Source organism: Pempheris klunzingeri, chromosome 21, assembly GCF_042242105.1.
Source record: "Pempheris klunzingeri isolate RE-2024b chromosome 21, fPemKlu1.hap1, whole genome shotgun sequence".
Taxonomy (NCBI): Eukaryota; Metazoa; Chordata; class Actinopteri; order Acropomatiformes; family Pempheridae; genus Pempheris; species Pempheris klunzingeri.
Genome location: NC_092032.1, coordinates 4,140,187 through 4,165,741, shown reverse-complemented (window position 1 = coordinate 4,165,741; position 25,555 = coordinate 4,140,187). Strand labels below are relative to the sequence as shown.

At 45.5% G+C, this 25,555-nt stretch overlaps 1 protein-coding gene across 1 annotated transcript in view; it reads right to left on the bottom strand.

The window, feature by feature from the left end:
• Positions 1-25,555, bottom strand: part of arhgap12b (Rho GTPase activating protein 12b) — a 42,585-nt gene that overhangs the window by 15,280 nt on the left and 1,750 nt on the right. Inside the window, exon 2 of the mRNA XM_070852685.1 lies at positions 23,538-24,299. Within this exon, the coding sequence (XP_070708786.1) occupies positions 23,538-24,215 (678 nt within the window). The 5' untranslated portion in view covers positions 24,216-24,299. The remainder of the gene's footprint in view (positions 1-23,537; positions 24,300-25,555) is intronic.

Below are 25,555 nucleotides of genomic sequence, written 5' to 3'. Positions count from 1 at the left end.
AGGAGGCCACTAGGTGTCTCTCTCGGGTTGGGAGGGAGGACGGGGGAGCAGGACGCTGGTTAGTGGGTAGGAATCTCCATCAAATGCATCTGGCCACGAGGAGATCAGCGTGAGGGGGGGTGGGGGTGGGGAGGTGGGGGGGCTTTTTTTTGTCTGTGCACACATGGCAACCCACTCTGTTAGCATCCTGCTCCTTGGACACATTTTTTGTATCTGTGTAGCCATGCTGCGTTCGCTGCACACAGGAGCAGCTTTAACCACAGTTGTGACATCATTCAGTCACTGTGCTGAAGCCGATTCATAATCTGCATCAGTTAAGTGATAGTGCTGCTGCTGCTGCTGCTGCAGGATCCTGACCGACACAAAGAAAGCACAGCATGTTGTTACGCTCACCTCCTGGATTGGCCACTATGTAAAATTGGCATCAAAGCCTGATTTAATCATGCGGCTCTTCCAAATGTTATCTGACTGAATGGATCTAAGAGTTGTGACTCTCAAATGCTGCACCTGTTGGCATGACGGACCACGACTGGGCCCTGAAAGTGTTCTGTGAGGTGTGTGATGACGAAGATAGTGAAGAAGATGATGAAGAAACCTCTAAGCATTCTAAGATTAAGCCCAAACCCCTCCAAAAATGTCATCATGATAGCTGTTTACGCCCCCCCCACGCCTCTGCTAGCGCTGATGTAGCCTGTGATGTCCTCCACACTGTCACTAGCAGGCTGCAAGCACAGCACCCACGGGCCCCCTCCCGCTCATCTCTGGGGCCTTTAACCATGCCTCTCCATCTTCCTCTCTCCTCACATCCACCCAGTAGGTCATAAAACACTGGACCTATGTTCTGGCCTCCTTCAGCAAAGTATCAAATGATACCAAAGAACATGCTTTTCTCATTCCCACTGTCCAAAAGATTTTGGTTAGATATAAAAAAAAATTGTCTCTCTTTAAAATTAAATGACATTCTAGATTTTAATATTTCTCATTTGACATGGACAGGTTAAATTCTCAAACATGATTAATATCATCATTCTTAGGGGTAAATATCACATTCACTGCAGCATTTGGAGAAAATGGTAAGCCCTCCTTTGATTGGCTCGTCACTGATTTTAAATTGTTTCTCTGTGTTATTAAAAAAACATCCTCAACCAAATTTTCCTCAACCAAGAGGTTTCCTGTTGTTTCGAGTCCTTGCCCCTCCCTGATTGGTGGTTGGTTTTGTTTTGTTTTATTTTCTTTGCAATCAATTGTACATCCTCAGCCAGCTGCTGTAGGATGTTTTAGTGTCCATCTGTTCACCAAATAAAAAAAAAAACAACCTCTTTGCCCATTTTTGGATTAACCAGGAGTGGGCAGAGTCAAGCACTGCCAAGAAGGCGACCTCCAGAGCCGCCCATTGCGCTTCATTTGGGTGATGGGTGATGTCACGGAGGCTCCGTCCATGTTTTACACATAGACTGTATATAAAAGTAGACGTGACTACTGGCTGGGTAAAGTGAAGCCAAACCTGCAGTCTTTCTCATGGCCAGCAGGGGGCAGCGATACTGGCTGCAAAAAGACCAGTTGTATGGAAGCCTGTGAGAAAATGACCACACTTTTCACTTGATTTATTACTCCAGTAAACACTTTCCCAGTGAGTTTATGGTCTCAGTCAGAAGTTTCAAGTCTTCTTCAATACAGCACGATGTCCATTTAGTAAATTATTGTCCTATTTAGAGGAAAATAAACGATAAACACAGGATATGTTTTAGGGCTGGACTACGCTGTGACTAACCAATCAGAGGCGGTCTTCATGGGAGTGGGCAAAACAAGTGGGAGGAGATTTAAGTTGAATCAAACTTAAATCAAAGCATTTAAATACGTCTCCTCAGCTGGGCTGAAATCCAAACATTGGACGGCCAGTGTAGCACAAAGCCCGCAAAGCTAGTTCATAAATCAAACTGGACCGACGTGCAAAGTCTGGGTTATTTTCATGCTTGGGAAGGCAGGTTTCCTCAGAACAGAAAGCAGAAGAAAAACAGCAGGGAGCGGCAGTACGACCGCCAGAAGAAATGGAAGCATCATCATAGCAGCGATGCTCAAATAAGTGTCCAGTCTCAGATGGACACAGAGCGCTTCCCTAACAGAGTCACTTAATGTGCAAGTGAATTAGATGAAAGCAGGCTAAAGGAAGTGCGCTGGGCAGCGGGGACAGGTGCCATGGCGACTGATGGAGCTGCATCTGTGACCATGGCGACACCCAGCCAATCAGGCAGTCACACAGAGGAGTGTTTAAACACGGAGTGAAGGGCTGGAGTGTGTGTGTGTGTGTGTGTGAACACTCCCTGTGTTCCTTTGTCCTCAGTCTGCTCATCGTTCTCCTCCCCACCTCCTCCCACCCCCACAGCAAACATTGCCTGCCCTTTTCCTCCCAATGCTCAGCCAACGGCTCGCTGCCCCGCACCCCCCACTCTTCCAGGAGGTATGATGCTGATCATAATGGTTGTGTCCTTATGACCAGATTAACCTACATTTCCACCTTGCTGGATGTCAGACCACATTTGCCTGCTCCCCATCACCACATTGTGGCATTTCACAAGCGACCCCCCCCCCCCCCACACACACACAAGCAGACAGAAACAGAATTATAACAAGAGCAGATTCTCTCTCTCTCTCTCTCTCGAGGGGAAAAGGATGGAGTGGTTAGGAGAAAATGTTAATGAGCTGTGAACATCGACTTCACTCACAAATGCAACTCTGGCACATACACAGGTGCACAAAACACGGCCAGGGTCAGTGAGTGGAAGCGGAGAAAAATCCGGAGAAACCCTGGGATGAAAGTGCATTAGCGTCTTTTCACTCATAGGGATGACGACAGCTACATTCATTTCACGGATCAGAGGATTCGGCGAGGGTCACAGCCACACCTCCTGGTACGGAGTTGATAGTGCTCAGCTTAAATGTCAGTTTGTGTGGAAGTACGCCCTGTTTCTGATAAACACCTAGCTGGGCAGAGACCATCTGGTCGAACAGACACCATCCTGCTCCAAGGATTCTGCACACAACAAAAGGTTTAAGGCTGCAGAAAAAGAAAAGGGCACCTCAGCAGATTAGAGCACAAAATAGTTTACTCACGTCGAGTTTTTGTGTCAAAATCATCTGTTGCACGAACTAAGATTGTTCAAACAGCATCTCTGTTCGTTTCACGTCCCCTGTGTGAGTAACAGGGGCTTTCTGTGCCACACGCTACCTCTCCAATCACATTTTCCCTCTTGAAATGTTAATGAGCGAGGAAGAGGCCGATTTTGAGGATGAGGGTAGCCTGCAGCCCCTCTCTCCTCGTGTGCAGTCTCACGCGCATATGGGGAGATGCTGTCATTGGCCGAGAACCAGTCTACCATACTGGGTTGCAGCTTCTGCAGTAAGAGTGTGCCAGAAAGTGAGCTTCAATCAAACAACTTGCGTGTGGGACAACAGAAATGTTACAGTCACCAGTGGATCACAGGGTTTTGGCGTCTATTCGGGGCCAAACTTGGGTCAGAGCGTGAAAGCAAACACAGACGAGCCTGATGCAGCCAGATTTCTCCTTTTAGTCGGGTTCTTTTCTTAAAAGCATGAGGTGAAATTCCTGGAGTGTTTAAGAATGTGTGTGTCTCAAATATCAGCAGTTCTGTGTAGCACGAGAACATATAGCTGTAGTGTGTGTGTGTGTGTGTGAGACTGGGAGACCATGTTTTTGGCACCACCTGTGCTGGACATAATCTGGTCAGCCTGGGCACACTGCAAACTGCTGCAATTACATTAATACTTACAATGAAGCTCGGTGACGTGCTAACTGTACTTGCCTGGCGAGCTGCTCTCCATGGCAAGCTAACCGCTAGCACACGAGCCGGCTGACACAGAAGACTGCATGTGCACTCCTACTTTTCTGTCCTCTGAGGGGTCAGAAGGCCACCAGATCCACACAGCAGGAGTGACTCCCATCCCTCCTTCTCCCAACCTCAACTCAGATACACCCCTTCTCCAAAAGCTGCACAGCGGTCATGAGCCAGCGTTTGGGCTCTACGGTCACAGTGTGAGACAGCCGGTCTTGTGGAATGGGACGACAGAGCGGCACTTGCATGTCTGTCCCTGCAACCAAGATTGGCGGCAAGTCGGCGTGTCGAAGTGTCCTTGGGTAAGACACTGAACCTCAACTCGCTCCTGAAGTGTGTGAATGTGTGTGAAAGAATAGTCTCCTCCAGCTTAGATTCCTCCTGGATGGGTTGAATGATGGGTGCAAATGTGATGCAACAGTAGTCAAAAGCTAAGAAGGCGCAATACAAATACAGACTATTTACCACTAAATGAATTCTGTCTGTACAAGCCGAATGAACCGGACACTGTCAGCATCAATTTGTTGTGTTTAGTCGCAGACAGGTTGGGGGGGGGGGGGATTGCCAAGGCATTGAAGGAAAATTCAATTTCTTTAATGGAAGCGACATTGCCAAATCTCTCTTATTACTCACTTGGAGCAGTCTTGGGCGTACAAAGACTGTGTGTTTTCTCCCACTGCGGGACACAAACAGAAGGTCTTTTCTTTTCCACTAAACATGACACATCACAGTCTCACACACGGAAAACACGGTTAATCAATGCTAACTCATTTCAGGTCAGCGTTTCTGACATAACATACAGCGGTATCATCCTCAGGCAACACATGCCACAGACATTACAGATGGAGCCTGATGCATCACCTGTGGCTCAGGCTGGTAACGGAGCAGCAGACAGTGGTTTAACAACCATGTTGCTGCAGAATTAATCATCTCTCTTCTACTTCTTGGTGGCAGGGAGCACAGAGCTGGAGCACAAGTCTTAGCAGAATTCCTCTGTGGCTACCAGCTGACAGCTAAGCCCCCAGTTAATGACTAATCCTGCCCTTGTGCCTTCAGCGTGATTGGTTCAGCTAATTACACTGGCTCCCTTCTCTGGACGCTGAATGGCTGCTCGGACTAATGGGGTGGACCTGTTCAAAGCGGAGGCCTTCAAGATTCAGCTCAGTCGACCGATTCATCGGCAGAAAATTAATTTACTTGATTAATTTGATTGATGCACAGATTATGATTAGCTTGTTATATGTAAGGATTTTGCTGTTTTTTGTTTTAAAATAGTAGAAAAATGAATATTTGGAGGTTTTGGACTGTTGGTCAGACAAAACAAGCAGTCTGCAGATATCACATTAGCCTCTAATAAACTGAGATCTGTGTTTTGATGAATTGATTAATTAACTGACGATCAACTGATAATAAAAATAATGGTTAGTTGCATCCTTACTGTATAGAAAAAGTCATTGCAAGCATGTTTCTTCTTAAATTATTCTTCTGTACATTGTCTTTTTTTAATTTATATTTATAATTGTTTTTTTGTCTACGTGGAGGGAAACTAGCAAAGCAAGAATGTCATTGCTCAGTGTTGCCACCGTGTTTTTACTGTGCACACGACAAATAAACATCTTGAAATCTTGAAATGTTTGCACTCATTGTTAAGATGGTTAAGAGGTCTTGATGGCAGCTGGCTTTGGTTTATACTGCAGTGGGTTATTCATATTCCCTCAAATCTGGCTAATCTGTTCATTTTGCTTGGAAACAGACTGAGAGCTGCAGGAGGCCAGGAAAAAAAGGTGACAGGGACCGGGCCCATTAGTGCCATCCAACAATTATGGTGGGCAACAATGTCTTGCTTACAGTTCACTGTTCCAGTTCATCCCAAAGGTGTCGGATAGGGCAAGATCTCCCAAAGCAACCGTGGTACCCATTTTTTCACAGACCTGGCTTTGTACAGCAGTATATTATCATGTTTAGAGCTGCAAAAATAGGTTGATTCATTAATTAAGCAACTGATTTGAATGTAGTTTTAAGAAAACATGTCAAATCCCAGCTTCTTGAATGTTTCTTCTACGATTGAATACACTGACTGTTGATTGGACAGAACAAGACATTTGAAGACATCATACTGACTCTGGGATGGACAACTATCACCATTTTCTGGTATTTTACAGACAAAACAATTAAAAGACTCTGCGTGAAGATTAAGGGGGGGTACTATGCGAATAATCTTTGAATAGTTGACAGTGACTATCGAATAGTATTTTTGCTTGAAATGCACATCTCTAGTTCACTCCACCTCGCTGTTAACATCAGATCAGTCCCTGTTTTCTTGTACATGTTCCCTCAGTTAAAAACATCTCTGAGACTGTGTTGGCAAATGGCTGCTGCAAACATGTTGCTAATGTTATTAAGACTGATGTTGTTATTGTGTGTGTACATGTGTGTGTGTCTTTATTACCTGTTGCCAATAGTGTGGCAACAATATGAAACTGATGATCATTAGCACCTGTTTGGTATAACTGGTTAATCATACACCTGACTATGATCCTACAAAGTCCCTGATTTTGTGCAAGTGTACCTAGAAGAATTAAAGCTGTTTTGGTGGTCACACCAAATATTGATTTAGATTTTTCTTCTGTTTAGCCCACTTACAACCATTCTTACTTAACAGCATTTCTTCACACGTGCCTAAGGTCTACAGCAAGGAGCAGTACAATCATATTCACTTTGAGGTACGAGATAGCACAAGGATTCGCTGCAGTGGCCCCACATAGAGAGCCATGCCTGGGCCTAAAAGCTTGTGACAGACACCAACAAGATCTTGTGTCTTTCCTGACAGTTTAAATTCTCCACTGTTCAACACTTGAATTAATCTTTTCTCAGATTTCCACTGAAACCTTTGTGGAGAGGATGCAAACTCTGATCAAGATAACTATCCAGGTCAGTGAGACACCATGAGACATACAACTCGTCACATCACGCGCTGCACTCTGGGGGGCAGATCCCCAGCTTTCACTGATGTGTGTGTCATTCAAGTCCAAGCGTTGACACTCAACACAAATCTGTCAAAAACGTCAGCCTCTTTCTGAAGCTATGAAAAAGCAGCCAGTACTTATCAGTACTCAGTAACTGGGGCTGCAACTCACTGGCGTCGCATTCATTTACCTCAATTGCCAAGACTCACTGTAGATGTTTGTTCTTACAGAGTAAACTGTGCTGCGTCTATGGAGAGAGCGGGTTTACCACGGGTCCTACAGCAGCGGCATTTGTACATCAGAATCCCTGTTATACCCACTGCGTGACTCCTACACCCCCCTACATGTCCGTAGAAACAGTGAGCACGCATGATGTCCAGGGTGAAGTGACCTTTCATTGAATCCTGACTGCCCTCCAGAATAGGCGTGCGACGGGCATGAGGGAGCAGACTCAGGGAGCCTGGAGGAGTCTGACGTCTATTGATGCAGTGCCACATGAAGTGCAGGCACAGCGTGGGACACAACGGTTCTTGGTACAGAGGAAGACAATAGGTAGTCAGCCTTCATTCAGTGCAGTTGAAGCAGCTGACAATGACAGGACGAGAGGTCGGGGCGGGGCACAAGATGCTGGAGCGGAGCTAAGAGTCACTATAGCTGAACCCCCTGCATCTATTCTCAGTGTACCATCCTGTGAGGGGGCAGATGCGTTGGAGAAAAACTTGGATCACAACCACCTGTGTGCACAGACATGAGTGCACACATGCAGCCATGTTGTCTAGCACATGCCGTCCTCGTCAGCTGGCTGTTTGAGCTGAACTGCTTTTGCCCCGCAGCTAAGTGAAGGTCAGACCGTCTCAATGCTCTCTCAGAGTTATGGACTCCCTTTGATGCTGAAAGAGGACACTGAAACCAACCATCAACCTCTTCTCTCTTACGTAACACAGAATCTTCACAAGTGAAAATCGACGCACACAGCAGTACATATAGAAAGCATCAATTAAAAACCTGGACCGTAAGCAAGAGTTTCTACCATGTGTCCCTGGAAGAAAGTGAAACAACAGCGCTGCAGCATCATGTTCACACTAAAACAGAATAAGTGTTTAGATAGAAGACAAACGCAGCAAAACCACAACGTAACATACATTTGACTTCAGTAACAGTAGAGATGAGTAGAAAGTAGCCACTTTGCTATTACATTATTAGATACATCACTGGATTATTAATACTAGTGCTAATAATAAAGACTTTGTATGTATATGGGTGTCTGAGCGGAGTGCAGTGAGTGGGGCAGACAGACCACAATAACAGCTCAGCTTCAGGACTGGTTATATGTCATTAACAACAAGCACACTTAGCAGAAACTGTTAAATGCTGAAAGAAGTGGACCCCCCTTTCAGCTCGGAAGATATAATCATATCTGTTTCTAATACTCCAATGATGTTTATCAAAAGAGCTGCAGATTAATTTCCTGTCAGCCTGCTTATTAACCGACTACTCTTTATGCTCTAAAATGCACAATTTAAGATGTCGCAGCTGACATCGGTTCTTATTGTTGGAGGAACAGTGCCAAAGATTTTCAGGCTCTATGATGAATGTCTCTGTCTCTTTAGTCAGAGCCAATGTTGGACAGTCTGCTAGCTAAAGCTGACAGCCGTCTATTAACATATGACATTCAGGAAGAAAGTACATGCTGCACGTACTACTGCTATTACTTCTACTGTAGTATTTACCTCTAGCAAGTACAATACGTCCATGTGAAATGTCGTGAAAGAGAATTATACTGTGGAAATACTCGTAATACTTCATACAGGACAGGCGCAGCATTGTAATTTAGAAGATCGCTCCAATAAATGTACTTTTAGCTCATTTCCACCACTGACAATAACCAAATAATGATCAGTGGAGATTAATCAGATCAAAGAAGCGCTGCTCTGCAGTCGTCATCAGAGACCAGGACATGAATAAGACCCACTGACACCTGCTCTACTTCTCCCTTAGCCAAGTAGCCCAAGCCTCCACACCGTCACAGTCTTCCTGCCGAGCCACAGCTACTCACAATATAGTGTGGGCTCCTCAGGTAGGAAAACATGGTCCAAAAAAAAAATAAAGGCAAACAAGTCCAGGAGGAGTTGGGGGGGGGGTTTCAAGTTTGTGGATATGGCTGGTGGTGGCTCCTGCAACAGCTACATCCAGACTGTCGTCACACAGAAAAGAAGAGGCCTCAGTGGCCGATTAAAGGATCTAAAGAGATCTATTTAGGGCCTTGGTGCTCGCTTCAAATAGGAGCACTCATTAGCTGAATGACCTGAGCCGTGGAGAGGTAGAGGGGAGAGAGAGAGAGAGAGAGAGAGAGAGAGAGAGAGAGAGAGAGAGAGAGGCAGAGAGAGGCAGAGAGAGACGGACAGGAAAGAAAAAGACAAAGTGGATTGCTTGACGGGTGGCCATACTCAAAGTTCACTCAGCGGGCCATAAAAGGTCAGATTTCACAATCCTGGGGTCACAAAGTCTGTGGTTCACACGCTCCAGTTACATCTACAGGCTGTGGCTGTGGTGAAATCTGCACTGAAAACTATTTTGAATAAGCCAAAAATAACGGTGAGGGCCTGATCTCAGCGATACAACAGCAGCTCTGCAATACCCAGTTTTACACAGAAACACATCCGACAAGCTGCCACCACCAAACTGCCAGAATCCACTGCATTTTCTCTCCTTTGAAGGAGATTACTGAGATTTAATTTCAGAGTTGTGGTAAGTCTGCCACCAGCTGTGTGGGAAAGCATAGTGATCACAGCTGATCCTGACGCCCCTTCCAGTGTTTCCTTCCAGTCCGTCAATGGAAAGGTCAGCCAAAATAGATGAGGATGATGACAGATTAGAGCCATTATCTGCTTCATTTGCTAAGTGACAGATTGGTGGGAGGAGATCTGTCACGGGAATGCCACGATCTCACAGTGATGTGTCAGGTGAGAGGAAAGAGTCAGTGAGAGTGTCTATGCTGTTTCACGTGGGCACCATTCACAGCCATACACATGCCACAAGTATATAAAGTGGGTAGAGTGTAAAGTAGGGCTGTATAATGAACGTTATTACTACCAACATTACTGTGGATTAGAAATAGCCAAATATCAAAAATGTGCATAGAGTGGCATAAATATCATGTTTTTATTTTAGAAATATTCCAGTACAGTTGTTCAGACAGTATTAAACACTGATGTGTTTATATTGCTCATTCTGGAAAATAGATGTAAAAAAAATAATAAAGTAGCAACGCCTCACTTTTCAGAAGGAGGCGATAAGGAAAGTTTCATATTTTTGTTTGAAAAAATGATTTAAAAGATGAATTGACAATCAAAACTATTGACGAATTACATTTCTGTAGGTACACTCATCATTTTATTATTTCAGCACTAGAGGGAAGTGAGCAGAAGTACTGTTCTATCAATGTCATGGAGGCATGTAGATTCAAAAACTGCTGTGTTGTACATACAGAACAGAAAGTTCACTTTTAAAATCCATTGTCTATATCACTTATCTTTAAGGGTTGTGGGGGGCTGGAGATTGGGCGGGAGGTGGGGTACACCGTGGACTGGTGGCCAGTCAATCACATGTATGTGCATCTGTCCGTATCTCGCAGACTAATGGACCAATCACTCTAATATTTTTGTGCAAATTTTTGTCCTGCATGCTGAATGACCTCTAGTGGTTGCAATGATTCACAAGTTTTAAAAACCTATTGTATTGCCTGTTTTACCCCCTCACTGACTGCTGACTCCTCACTCCCCTAAAGCGGCCGGTCAGGCCACGGGTCATCAACAACTGCTTCAGCCTGACATCACAGAGCTAACGGCATTTGGCCGAGCTAAAAACAGCCTCGACTCGTCCGTTCAGGACACATTCTGACCTTTGTGGCTCAGAAACTGACTTAATAGAAAAGTTTGGGCCGGTGTTGAACCGGAACCTCTGCAGATTGACTCTATACCTGATATGTTATGATCCACGTAGGAGTCACGCAGGATACGACATGAATAAATCCCTTTTCTGTTATCTTCATCACCTGGTGTTTCCTGCAGAGGTGTCCTCGCAGCCGGGGCTAGGTTTAGGTTAGGTGTAGCAGAGTTCGCCTGAGATCTGCACTATACTGATCGAGCTTTTCTAGTTATGCAAGGGGCAGTAAGAAATAGTGTGGAAAGCGAAAAATTAAGAAGCATCAACATTGAGATGCATCAGCAACGCAACACCGAGCCTGATGGAAGAGCTCAGTCTCCTCTGAGTTTAAAGTGGAGGCTTACTTTTCATTATCTTCATGTTTGTGCACTAGTTTCTGCTTTATTTCTTCCCAGTGTGCCTGTGGCAGAGACAAAGAAGAGTGCGTCTGCATGTGCTCGGACAGAAGATGCTCCATTACTGGTAAAGACGGAGTAGGAACACCTTGGAGCCGCCAAGCATGGCAGTAGTGGTAGGTGTCAGGGTATTAACCCCGGCGAATCAGGTTAACTGAAAATCAAAACGCACAGATTTTATCCCACAATGCATTTTCGTCTGTAGGTCCAGCGGCCGATAAGGTTGTGTTTGAACCATGAATATGCATTAGTGTGTGTTTGCTTTCAAGTAGCTGATTTCTAATGCTCCAAATTTAATGATCTTCCTCTCCAGAATGTGACCCAGATAAGCGTCACTCTGCTGCCCCGAGGGTTCAAGTGGCACTGTTCTGTACATTTTCCCTTCTCTCCTCTTCTGCTGCCTGCCACACTCCAACATAACCCTTTAACCCTCTGTGGAGTGCGTTTGCAAGAGGCGTGAGGGTGTGTGCAGGCATGCACATTAACATGTGACCACAGGCTGAATTATTGAGGACACCAGTCGGTATCGCACTCTCCGGGATGCTGAATGAATCTGTGGTGGGACTGAGTGCTGAGACTTCTTCGTTTTAAAAAGCCACAGCCACCCACAAGGGAAATCTAAGCACACACAGACAGACACAGGAGGTGGTGTGCTGCTGGCCAGAAGGTGTCAAATCTTTACCAAAGCTCTGTGCAGGCTACTGCTTGTAGGTTGAAGTATACTTAAGCAAACAGCAGCAGAATGAAAAGGCCTAGTTGCTACGCGCTTTTTTTTTTTTTTTTTTCTGGTTGCTAAGTGAAGTCTGTTTCCATTAAGAGACAACACAAGATCAGCAGGATACCCTGGTTTAACTGATAACAATAGTCCGAGAGCAGATACTTGCTTGAACAGCACATCTACAATGGAGCAGCCTGAGCAGAGAGAGAGAAAACCAAAAGCACAGCAGGTGGTTTCAACAATTCATTCTATAGCTCCGCCTTGGGCAAAGCACTGGACGAGACTTCAGGGAACAACAACTGCACATCTATAACAACAGCCCTGATTTATATTCTGCTAGTCCTCAAAAACACATGGACCACTTGCAAATGATTGTTGGTTGAAGCCTAGCAGGACAGTTAATGTTGGTGTAAATACAGGAATCAGAATCAGAGACGTGAATGTCTTCTGAAGTTGGTCTATTGGTCAAAAATAAACCCGAGAAGATCCCTGTGGGCTCAGAATTTTTCTGCCCTTTGGATCAAAATAAAATGAGGCCACAACTAATTATTATTATCATTATTAATCAATCGTTTTCACTATTAAACAAGTATTCTTTTGTCTATGACTGGTGTAAAGGGACCATTATAATTCCCCAGAGCCCATAGAGATGCCATGTATTGTCTCAGCCCATAACCCCAAGATTTTTTTTCAGTCATCATCAAATTGTTGCTGTCCTATAAAAACCATGCATCTCCAATTCAAACTTTACCTAAGCTAACAGAGCAAATATAGATCCATTTTGTTCATGTTGCATTATCATGAGGCGATACAGTGCACATTCCTGCTATAGGCAACATCGGCTGACTTCTAGCTGGCACTGTTAACATGTCAAAGGCAAGGAAGTAGGTGTGAAACATGGCTTAAACTATACAGGATTTTAGAATATTATAAATAACTCACTCACTATAAAGAATCGCATAATCCCTCCGTTTGTCTGAAAAGTCGTCACTCTTTCAAATTCATCGTTTTCACTGGACAACAACGAAATATTTGAGCGACTGGACCAGAAACTATTTGGAATTTTTGCTGGAAAACGGAGCCAAACCCAAACAATCGATCCATCAAACAGTAAATCAATCATTTGACTGGCAATCAACTGACACAAAAGGAAACTGACAACATTTTTGTCACGTAACATTTATAGGCACATGTTGCTTTGGGCTCTAGTTCCATGTGATGGGCATCTGTCCCTGCAGATTAATAACGGCTGTGTGAATGTGGGGATCCGCACAATTAAAAAGGGAACATTTAAATCTCCAGCTGAACGACACACTGGCCCACATGCGATGACTCAGGGCATGTGTGTATTGAGGGTGGATATGCAGTGACACAAAGACCTATTGTGCCCCATACGTATGGGTCATGGGTCATTCAGCCCACTACCAAGAGACTTCCAGCCAGCCCCCCGCTCCCGCCCTATCCAGAGAAAAGTTCCAGTAGCAGAGCAGCCACTGTGAAGTCATTGTTGTGTACAGTCACTGCCAAAGAGAGGGCTGCCTTGTCATCTATACTGTCTAGTCACATGCTTGGGATCTTTAGAAAAATTAACCGCATCATCAGTTGGCCAGAGGTCTGAAAGCATGGCCACATACTGAACTCTAGACTGCCTGTCACCTCTTTATTTACACATCAGTATATTCTTGGCGATACCTGCTGGAAATAATGCCACTGCCCTACATTTGGAACAAGACACGGCAACTGTTTCCGTGGTCCACGGACAGAACAGACACCGGGCAAGAAAGGAACTGGGACACTTGGTAACCTTGAGATAAAAGGTGACCCTCTCCTGCTGAGTGTGCTGACAGGGATCAGGAGCAATGGATCTGCTGGGGTGGACAGGAGTAACAAAGAGGGTCAGTGGGTTTGCTTCAGAGTAACAATGGGACCCTGGATCTGATCCCAAATGGGCACGGCCAAAAGGAGCTTGGATGAGACCTGTTTCCATTTCCTGTTCAGGATGTGGAAATGCAGACTTTATGAACTCACGATTTCAAAATCGAAGTTTGACAATGGGCGAAACAAAAATATGTTGGATAATAGAATATTTATAATAGAGTTATTTCAGGCATTCAGGGAATTGAAAATGGAAGTCAGTTCATTTTCTGTTTAAGTTAGGTGACTGACAGGATAGGACCTCCAACGCTTGGATGGGCACAAAAATCTCAGTTCACCTCAAGCAGCCTATGTTAAACATATCCAAAGCACTGCAACCTAATTTGAACTGAATATGATTTCAGTACATCACTATGGTTGATATTGATTATTTTAAACCAATAGAGGCCTAGAGATTGGCGGGTCATTCAACAACATACCTCTCAACTCAACCCAGCCCAGACCACAAAGCAGCCGCATAACCCAAACTCTAAGCAAGACAAATTACTCGCCTTTCAATCACTACCAGGGGCTTCATGCGAGAGACACAAGTAGGGAGAATGAATTTGCGAATTAGACAACAACAAAGACATGGAACTAAGCAGCACATGTCCTCTCAGTCACCCAACAGTATTAGGGAATTAACAGTATGGCACGCTTGGTGCGGACAGGTAATGGTTTTATTCATTCCTCACCACAATCAGAGTCAGAACAAGTAGCACGGCCCAAATGAGCACATTGATTTACAAGATGAGAGCTGCTGGAGCATGTTGGTGTGGGATGAACAGGATTTTGGGGGAGGGGGGTTAACCCAGTAATTGTACTGAACACAACCCCTTAATCCAGATATGTAAGAAGATTGCTTTCTAGTACGTGTATGTGTGTAATGGCGGCGGCAGTCTGTCCAGGCTCGGGCAGACCTGTAAACCCCTCTGTCCAACACTGCTGGTGCAGGAGGCTCACCCAGTGAAGCCTACAGCACTCTTTCTGTGGCTTAATCCATACAAAACAATGCTCTAGTAGCACTCACTTAAAAAAAACAGACTCACCCTTTAGTGTAGCGGGCTTATTCCCAAATACACTTACAGACACTAAAACAAAATAGAGGGAAGTAAAATCTCCTGTCTCACACAGCTGTCCTTTGTCATTAACAGGGTTGCAACTGAGGATCAGTTTCTGATTTTTATCCTTTTATTTGTTTTTATAATTCTAGTAAAATAATTCTAGTTCAATCTAGAAAAGGACAGACTTAAATTAACAAAGCATAATGTTAACTGTGTATATGCCACATGCCAGGGAAATATTGTCCACTTAAATGTTACTGAATTAAGCTCCATGGGAGCTGGTGGATAGTCACTAACATGGGTGATCTTATCATAAAGGATTTAAACAAGCATTAACAGGGTATGCCATCTGAGCTGATGGCTAGCAGGCCTGGGGTCAGCCTTTGCTGTGGAACCACCAGAATGGATTTGGTCTATGTAACCTTCATCAGTGGTAAACAATCGCTGTCTGGTCTCTGACGGAGTAGAACAGAGAGACACTGTAGGAGACCTGAAACAGGCTTAGTCAGTTCTATTGTGTCCATGTTAAGTAAGTTATTGTGTTGAATTAATAAATACAATCTCTCTGAAATACCAAAACCTGAATATAAAATATATTCATGTTAATCACCATTTTTGTCTTTCTGTAAGCAGGTTATGTAAAAGACAGAATATCTGAGATGCATTGTGGATTTTCTCATTAATACAGCTCTGTGAAACTGCACAATTTCATTCATGTCAAAACGTGATTGTCACTACTCAACTCTACAAGATTTACATTTTTCATAATTTGGTCTCATTTCTGAATTCACGGTTTTAAGAACTGGTGTGTCGACGATTCAAAGACAAGTGGAAAAAGGATCTACTGCATTCTAGCAACAGAAACGTGCTGGAAAAGATCTTCGGCACTCACACATCCGAGTACACCTTTGTTTTGCTTCCATTCGGTCTCGAAAACACGGACCAAACCAATGCCAATCACAAATGAGAGGGAAAAGCAATCATGCTCTAAAAGGTGGAGACAGAGATATGAAACCAAGAAGGCTCCTGATGAACTGTTGCCTCGCTGCAGCTTCACAACACCCTCTTAACAGAATGAGGTTTCTAGCGGTGAAGCTTCCTGACATAGATACGAGCTGTCCTGAGTTTATGAATGGTAATTCCTCCCTGACAGAATAATCAACAAGCTGTCAGCCAACAACACGAAGAGGTGATCAAACTAGCCACTGGTGTTGTGGAGTCAACATAGCATGAAGGGAACACCGAGACATCCGTTACCGCTGGCATATCCATTTCATTAATGGACATTGGGAGGGCCTCTCTGCCAATCGTATACGGTACAAGGGCGCTGACAGGCTACTGGCCTTGAAAGTCTCCTCTGTATAGTAAAGCGGACTCTGCTCAGCCTCCTAGTGCCTTTGTTTTATCTGCAAGTTATTTCTGATCACCTCTGAGGAAATGTGCAGAGACTTGTACCGTATCCCCAAAAGGCAGAGCCTGGTTTGAAAGCCCATCTGAGTGTAATTGTAGGACGTGTGTTGATGCCATGTTAAAATTAGATTTGCTGTTTGAAATTACTGTTTGGGAACAGAGCTGTAAAGCTGGCAGAAGCATCCAGACTAATCCACAGTGGCACCATGTTCACTCTCTCTGTATCCCCTTTGTTTTTCACTGTGGTATCTCTGTTCAGTGACAGCTGCTTGTGGAAAGTTCTGAGGACAAAAACACCGTTTCTGGAAAGTCAATTCAGCGGTAAAAACCATAAGGCTGTTACAGGATAGTAGGAGCGGCAAATTGTCAACTACTAGCAAACAAATTACCTAAGAAACCAGAACTGATGCATCACATAGTGAAACAAACTCCAACGATAAAGGATCAAGGACTGTGGGAAGTAATGGCGCTCCGCTTTAGCGCTCTGCTGACTCAGGTCCCCCAAGATGGATTCAGAGGTAAAAGGAGAAATCCGAAACAAGGCACACCACACGGGAAGCGTTTTTATCCCCAGAAAGCCATATCTGAATGTCTTCACCGTCATTGTGCTAACAGCCACATACATCCAACACAGAAAACTTCGTAAGAGATTCTCAGGGAAACAACTCCCCAGACTGTGATCCTCAGAGATTTTAGTGTAAGTGTAGCTTGACCTATCTGCTTATATAAAGGGGCACTATGGGGAGGGGGGGGGGGGGGGGGGTGGTCACAAGCAGCTGTTTAAAAACCTGTAGACAGTGCCAGCAAAAGCTATGCAACCATACACTAAGAGCAAAGAGCCCCGAGTATCATCACTTGTATGCAAACGCAGACCTGTGTGGATAACACAGCGGAAAGGCGGTCAAGTTACTGAAGTTACTAAAATAAATCCCACATAGGAACACCCACACGTGGCCAATAGCACATTAAACACACACCACACAGCAATTGGTGCTGTCAGTCTTAATATTTTGAACTTAAATGCCACAGGCAAAAGGGGCTCTAGGGGTTAGACAGCCAGCAGTATCTCCAACAGTCAAAGCAGGGAAAGGTCCAGGAAGGTTGCTGGGTGAGTGAGATAGAAAGTAGCAGAGGGAGGACACTCGAAGTAACTAAATCACTGTGATATCAAAGCCAGGTCAAGGTTCTTACCTTCTCTGGGTACATGTTGTCCCAGTCCACTGAGCTACAAGAGTGAGCCAGGTGACGGCTCACACACACGTGTCCCCGTCATCCTCAGTGAATAAATGCTACGCTCGCTGCAATACAGGCGGACAGGCAAAGCAGCTTTCTGGACACTAGAGTGGAGAGAACTGCTGCCAATATGGTCGACTGTAGACCACTTGGTAAGCAGTTCAACATTTACAGTTCACACCATGGTAGAGATACAGGGGGCCCGAGCAATTCACGACAATCAAATCACGTCTGTGTTGGAGACGTTGGTCTATTCAGGGAGGATCCAAGTCTCGTAGAGTTAGTGTTCAGACAAGTCAACCAGTACAAATTCTCTCTGAAAACCGGAAGCTTGATGACGTAGTGCTTACCTACCGGTCGTAACTAGCCTGATGACCAAACTGAATTGCTTTTTAGTTTCAGTTCATGTTAACCATTCTCTTTCTGACTGGGCTTAGTTTGTTTTGTCTAGCCAACTTATGTCTCTTGCATTCTCTGTAGGGAACAGAAGCTGCAGTGGTGGATCACATTATGACACCCATGGTTGTTGCCATTTGTCCTGGCCATTTTCTGTCCCCATTTTTCATGGATGTAACTATTTTGGGCCAAAAGTTTCTGTATTAATGCTGCTGTCATCAAGCTCTTTAACATAACTATATGGCAGATATTACCCTTTTATTCAAAATGATGATGGCCAGACTAGTCATTGCATTGTGCAGTGGGTTTTAGGAGGGGATCTAATCAGAAATGACAATGTTCAATGCGACCTGCCGGATGCAATGTTCTAGCATGAGATCCAGACCCATGTATGTTGATAAGAAAGATGTGTGTTGGCCATATTTCAGGATGGAAACTGATATTGAAGTGAGAGGTTCCAGACTAATTTTGCTAATTGGTCTGGTGATGCCAGGAAGGCGACCCCAACTTCAAGACTTTCAGTGATATGGGCGTATCAAAATATGACGCACTGTGTGGCAGGAATAAAATACAGAGGTAAACACAGAATATTTTGGTATATTATGTTGGGATCACTGGCTGCTTCAATCCGAAATTACTGGTTCTAGAAACACATGCCTGAAAAATGTAAATTTTTCATTCTGTCCATTTCGTCCTTAGTCCACACATAATGGAAAGACTTCTAGACGTCAAATCCAGCACCTTACACAGCAGACATTATTCTCCTTAACCCCAAGCCCTGTTGGCTCAGTCCCTGGGGGCTTGTGGGTTTAATCCTCTTGTATCACAGAGGCGTGGATCAGGATGCATGTGGGGAAGGAAAAAAAAAAAATGGTGGTCAAAGTGCAGACCAGGAGCTCTGTTGTCCAGCCCCTCACTAAGACCACATCTGACCAACATCATTCATTACAAAAGGCTGAAGGGGGGCACAGAGGGGAATACGAGGCTGACAGCAGAAGGCAGAGGAGGAAGCAACAGAGACGGTGTGAGAGAGAAAAGTAGAAGAGAAACTAAAAGGCCCAGACAGAGGGCAGCGAAATGGCCAGAAAGTTGTCCAGCTGATCAGCAGACAGACAGAGAGGGGAGGTCTCCCACATGGCCCCCGCCGAGCTACTCGCTCAAGTTTGACGTTAGATTACTGCAAAATCCAATGCTTCACTTTTGAGAGGAAAGACAACCTTCATTGACTTAGCCTGCACATTGCCTAGCGGTGTGTGTGTGTGTGTGTGTGTGTGTGTGTGTGTGTGTACTGAGGCAGGAATGTCAAGCATGCACTGGAAAACAAGCAGGGGCCTCCTTTTCAGCCGGTCTGGGAGTAAGACTCTCAGCAGAGCTCCAGATTACAGGGCACAACAGGCAGGAGATGGTTGAATTTTCCAGCACTAGCTGCTGTCATGTTTGGTGTCATTTACCTGATCATTATGTAATAAGCGTGCACCCTTCCCTTCAAAGATTTCAGCTTATTTCAACAACGGCTGTAAAGAGTGCTCCGCAGCAAATGTTAGAAAGAATCCGTTTGACGCAGCATGTCCTGTACTGTAATTAGCAGGTTATTGTGGTGCCGGGGATGTTTGGGAACAGGTCTTTTCTGTACAGTGAACCGAGACGCTTCCCAGGACACTCAAGTTTGAGAGAAAGGCCGTCTCATCAGCCACCGCACTGTTCCTGAACAATGAACAATACACACATTCTGCTTCATGTGGGAGAAAACTGACGTCACGGGACAATAGTGTTCCAATTCACTGCACGAGCAGCAAGTAACAGCAGCAAAAATGATCAAACTTTTCTAGGAGTGAATGCATTTTCAAAGTGCACTTAGGGGCCCCACACACCCCCACATAGCAGTCTATTTCAATGCACTGCTAAGCCCCTGACACACACACACACACACACACACATACACACTCTCCGCTTGGCACTGTTGCACAAGTCAGCAAACATACAAGTTATCAGAACCAAGCTAAACAGCACAGAAAGAACAATCCTTCTACAGTCTGGTGCAACAGACACTCAGACATAAACGACATCCACTTTTAATGCTCTAATCCATATTTTATGGTGGCCTTGTAATGTTGCTCTTTGAAGTCATTCATCTCACCGTGGCAACCATTCGGAGGTTTATGGCTCACGGGCTACAACTCATCTCCAGATTCACCCAAAACATCTCACTTCTGGCCTCCCGTCCCGAGGTCTCTGCCCATCCCACAGGGGCTACATCAGCTCTGTCAGGACCCGACACTTTGTTCCTGTCTCGTTATGCCCGCAGCACCCCTCACCCTCCTCACCCTCCTCACCCTCCTCCTCCTCCTCCTCCTCCTTAAGGCAGCGCCAGCTAACCAGAAGACCACACAGCAGGCTGAAGGCAGGCAGATTCTGGCCTCCGCTCAACTGTTTCTTTTTGTTTTTGGATCCTTTGAGAATCCGTCCAGAGACATTTACGAGCCAGTTATGTCACTGTGGCTATAGGCATCCTGAAAGAGGATCCTCGAGGTGCTTTTTACAAACTAAGAGCAGTTACTTAACAGCTAAGTGTGTCCGCATTTTCAAAGAAAGGTAGGGCCTATCAGTAGTTGATACCTTGTTTGGAGTGTGATTTTGGGAATAAAGGTGTGGCTGTGGGGGCCTCTCAAGGTCTTTCTAATCAGACAGTGAGCGAGCAGCCCGCTGGCTCCGCAGTGCAAAGCCGCAGACAAAAACACATCCATGGCCACCACATCTGCCCCTCTGTCACACATGTCAGGGAAAGAAAACAACAGTCTAGCCTCGCACACAATCCCGCAGAGCAGAGTCTACATCCGCTCTGAGGAGTCACCGAGGAGCTGCTTCTCATCACAGGGACGAGGCCAGACTTTCCCCGTTTTTTAAGAGGACAGGAGGAAAGAATGCCAAACTAAGCCAGCTCAAAATAACTAACTAATAAATAGGATTCATGAGGATGACTGTGTGGCCACCAAACCCGATAACTCCCCAGGAATAAGCCCCAGAAATAAGCAAATGACATAGGGAAAGTATGGAATGACACGGCAGCGTTAATCATCATACAACAGATCAAATCTAATCAATTCAGTCCCTCTAACAGACCCATTCGTCCACTCAGCCAGCAGCTCTTTCCCTGGCAGACTCAATGTGGAAGGGAGAACAAGGTGTGACTGAAGAACAGCTGTTGGGGGATAAATAAGAGGAAAACAGAGGGAGCACTTGAGCAACATGAAACAGCATCTTAATCAATCCAGTTATCATTACCCATTTAACTCCTGCTTTTCTTATCAATACACACTTTTACTGATACTCTTTGATCGATACACCTTACCTCCAATTATGAGAAATACCAGTTATTGTTCATGGCTGCGTCCAGATCTATGCAGTTCGGAGCAATTGCAGAGCAGCCACCCACCCCACAGTTAGAGAGTCTTAACGTTTTAGTGCCTTTACAGGCTTCTAGCATGATCACCATCTGTGATATACACAGTCAAACAACTAAAAAGAAAGCATCAGAATCATAGTAATAAATTCCAACACGCTGCAGAGCACCACTTGCAAAGCTCCAGCGCTTTGTTGATCAAACTGGGCCCCATTAGAGGAAGCGAGGACTCAGGACTTGTTAACAATTCATTAATAGCTAAATTTACAGGATCCTTATCAGATTTTATGTTACAAAGACACATATCAACCAATAAATCAGAGTCTATCGACTCAAAAATCAATATCAGCCTAAAAAAAAAAACTCTTGTAAGCACCAAAACTCCTCCAAAAATAATTTGTACTCCACAATGCTGTCACTAAACGATCCTCTCTGCTTTTTACTGGCAGGCCTGGTCTGTAACCACCCAAGCAATGACAGGATGCAATGGAAGTAGGGGAGTTGAAAGAATTGGGTTTTTTTTGCAGGGTCATTCATTTGCCTGGCAACAGGCCAAACAGGACAAACTAAGGCAGCACCACAAAGGCACAAAGAGAGAGAGGGGGTGGGCTCCACCTGCCCCGGCAACCAAAGACAGCGAGCTGTGAGCTGCACAGAGAGTTCTGGCTGAATCTTGTCTGCTGTCTGCTTCTTATCTGCTTCTCCAGCACTACTGAAGTCTGACAAAAAAGAAACACTTCACAAAGCTGCCCATGGAAAATGGAAATGGCTGAGAGTGAAATATGTGTTTATTTTGGCCCATGTGGTTTGACAAGCGTGAAATTAATTCTAAAAGGTTGGTCAAGGCAGGCCGCAACACAGAAAACACCTTTTTTCTAGCCTCGTTATGGCCTTTTGAGGTATGTCAATTCTGACCCGGGAACCATTTAGTCATGGTGCATGTAGAGATCTGAGGCTGTAAACTGTTAGTATGCTTCCATTCTCACTTTCCTCTCCTTCTCATGGCGCATCACATATGGCATTCACACTCACAAACGCTCTGGCTCACACAGAGGTCCCCACGGTGGGGCGACTGGGGGCTACAGACTGATCCTCTGCAGATATGACCTCGTTTCTATTCAAGCCTGTCTCTCTTTGTTCGCTCCGTAGTGGAGGAGGCTGCTGCGGCCCGAGGTACAAAGAGTGAAGCAGCACTTGGAGCCTTCAAATAAGCGGACCCTGTCTGGGCTTCTGCGAGCGGTGCTGCTCGGACTTCCACTATCTGCAAATCTGCTACAGACAAGGGGATAAGCCACGGTGTCTGCAGTTCCCCCACCCATTCTCCTGGATCAGGGCGATGAGATAAATATCATGGAGGTGGAGGGAAGCCTGAGTTACCAATCTGGGGACTGTGGGGACGGGAGGAAGGAGAGAATTTATTACATGTTTTTGTCTGGGGCATCAGAAACGGATCCCTAAATAGGGCTTAGCCATTAAAGCACTGACAAAAGATTATCTGCCTTCCTTTCCTATGGGGTAAAAGAATACCTTTGTACACCTTCCTGTTCTACAGGGTCATCAGCAAGTTCAAAAAGCACAAGGTAAAGCAGTGGCACAACAGATCTACACAATCAAGCAGTTGTGTTTGCAATATTTTTCTTTCTGTACCTGGGGCTGCCCCCCCCCCCAAAAAAAAAACATGCACATCTGTACCAGCTAAACAAATTACGCCTCAAGGGGCAACAGTTGTGGAGTTTAATTAGCACCTGCAACTGTTGCTACTATTCAAATCCGGCACATGCAGCACAAAATGTTTGAGGTCGAATGTTATGGCGGCTGATGAATGAATGTAGCTCTGCAAGAGACAGTGAGTGGAAAAAGGTGTAATATCTTAACACCCAATATGACAGAGTCTGATGGGGCCAAGGGCCGCTATCTGCAGCCAGCCCAAGAGAACAAAATGAGCACAGGGTGGGAAATAAACCGGGGAGAGTGGAAGAAAAAGAACAGAGAGGAGGGCACAATTGAGAGGATAAAAAAAGGACAAAACCAACTGTGATCATGAGAGTCAAGTTCCTCAGTTCCTGTTTGGAAGATAGCAGAGGCAGAACTAAAGCAGACACTTTTCATTGTGTTCTGTGATGCTATAAACTTTTTTTTTTTTAAAAATCAGTCACAATGCCAAAGAATGCAAAACTCAAACATGCATCACATGAAAATCCTGAAAGGTCGCCATTTCCAGAAAGAGAAAAAAGCCACAACTCACGTGCAAGTGTTCTGTTGAGCTGCTGCTCAGCTCATCCCCAGACTCGGAGTCGTTGTGGAACTTGCTCAGCCCGTCTCCTAGCAGCTGGCCTGGTGAGCTGGTCTTGTCACTGTCCGGACTTTTTTTGTGGTCCTTCCCCACTTTGAGCGGAGGCGAGTCTGCCTGTGTCCTTGGCAACGTGGAGTTGTTGGTGTGGAGGTGGTTGTTGTTGTTGTGGAGAAGTACTAGTTCGGCCACCACCTTGCAGTGATGGGGACTCGCCACGTTCTGGTTAGCATCCTTGGGCAAAGCTGGTGGTGTGACCCGATCAGAGGATGGCGACGGGGTGGAGGAGGGCGATGGCCGCCCAAAGCTGGACATTTCTGGCTGGGGTCTGTTGAGGTTTTCATTGGATGCCCGGCAGATATCCAAAACGGTAGGCTTTGCCCTCAAGGTGGGCTTCTGGGGGGGCATGAGCGCCCGGCGTACCTCCCTGACATACTGCGCAGGCACGTAAAAGGCCTTTGTGCCCTCCTCCTTCCTCACCTGCCACCAGTCCTCATTGGTCTTCTTCACCAGCATGTACCACTCTCCCTGACGGATGGTCACCATCTTGTCTTTGGCCTTGTACTCGTAGTCGTACTCCACCTCGATGTAGACCTGACCCGGGGTGATAGGCAGCCCTTCTCCGTCGGCCATGACTGCTGGAACAATTGCTTGAACCTCCTGCTCAGTGTTCCAGGCCTGGAGGGCTCCTCATGTCTGACTGGAGCAGGTCCTGGGCTTCAAGACATGAAAGAATAAAAGCAAGGGAGAGAGCAAGGAAAGAAAAGACATATAGACAGAAGTTAGTTAAATGGAAAAGCTATATTTTTCCTTCAGCACACAAGCACCCTCCCATTTCACCGTACAAACGTCTCAACCAGCCACAGCCCGCCTCCTTACTCACCTGATTACCACAACCACAAAGTGCTGCTGCTGTAACACACTCACATACGACATGAACTACTTCCAGACAGACAAATTCTACTGGTGAGTCAAGGACACAGAACACCACACGGAAACTCCTCTCTCTGATCATCAACAACCACAACAGACAGCCCGGATTGCGACGGTAGCCACCCGATATCCAGCCCGTTAACCTGATCACCCTCTGTGGAGCTAAAGGTGACGACAACATGACCCCGCATGCTGATCCTGCATGCGATCCAGTGACCACAGTGACTCAGTGGAGCTACGTTCCCTAAGAGACTACATCCCGAAATAAAGCGTGTGCGGTAGACACTCGCTTTATTTTGGGATGACATAGAGTTCTGCCCTGCAGTTTGACCTCATTGCTCATTAATGCAGTTACAAGCCACAGTCAGAACTATTTGAAAAGGCTTACGGTTAACTTCTCAAGACCCAAACGCACGATGTATGAGTCAGCCGGGCCCTCGCCAGTCCCGCAGGGTTTGTTTTGGGATGCGGCCTGTCATTGATCTGCCTGTCAGAGTTACACTTCGTCAGAGAACCTAAATAAATACCGGGACGCTGAGCCGCGCTCTCCTCGTATCCTCCCTGACATCCTGGGGGTGCAGGCAGTAAAAGCAGGTGCTATTAGTGAGGGATGAGAATACACCTCTATTTTCTGTGAAGGAGCACATCCTCAGGTGAAGGAACATGGAAACACAGACTGACAGCTACAGCTACGCACCCAGAATAGATCCACGGTGGCAAAGGTCGTCGGGGCCCAAGTGAAAGTCCACAGGAGATGGGCTGCATGTGCATAATGGGCTTAAAACAGTTTCGGTTTTATCTGATTCAACACCATGAAGCACACACACACACACACACACACACACTTGGGACCTGTCCCAATACAAGCTGCAGGCCTGATGTAAACACATACTTGTTCAGGCCTTTAGGAATGACTGTCTGAGGGAAAAGTCACTGTCTGTTTTAAAGTGTTTTAATGCTCAACTGCTGTGGTGACAGAGTTCTGGCAGACGACCAACAGAGCAAACACTAAATGGTCCGTACGGCGCCTTCCTAGTCCT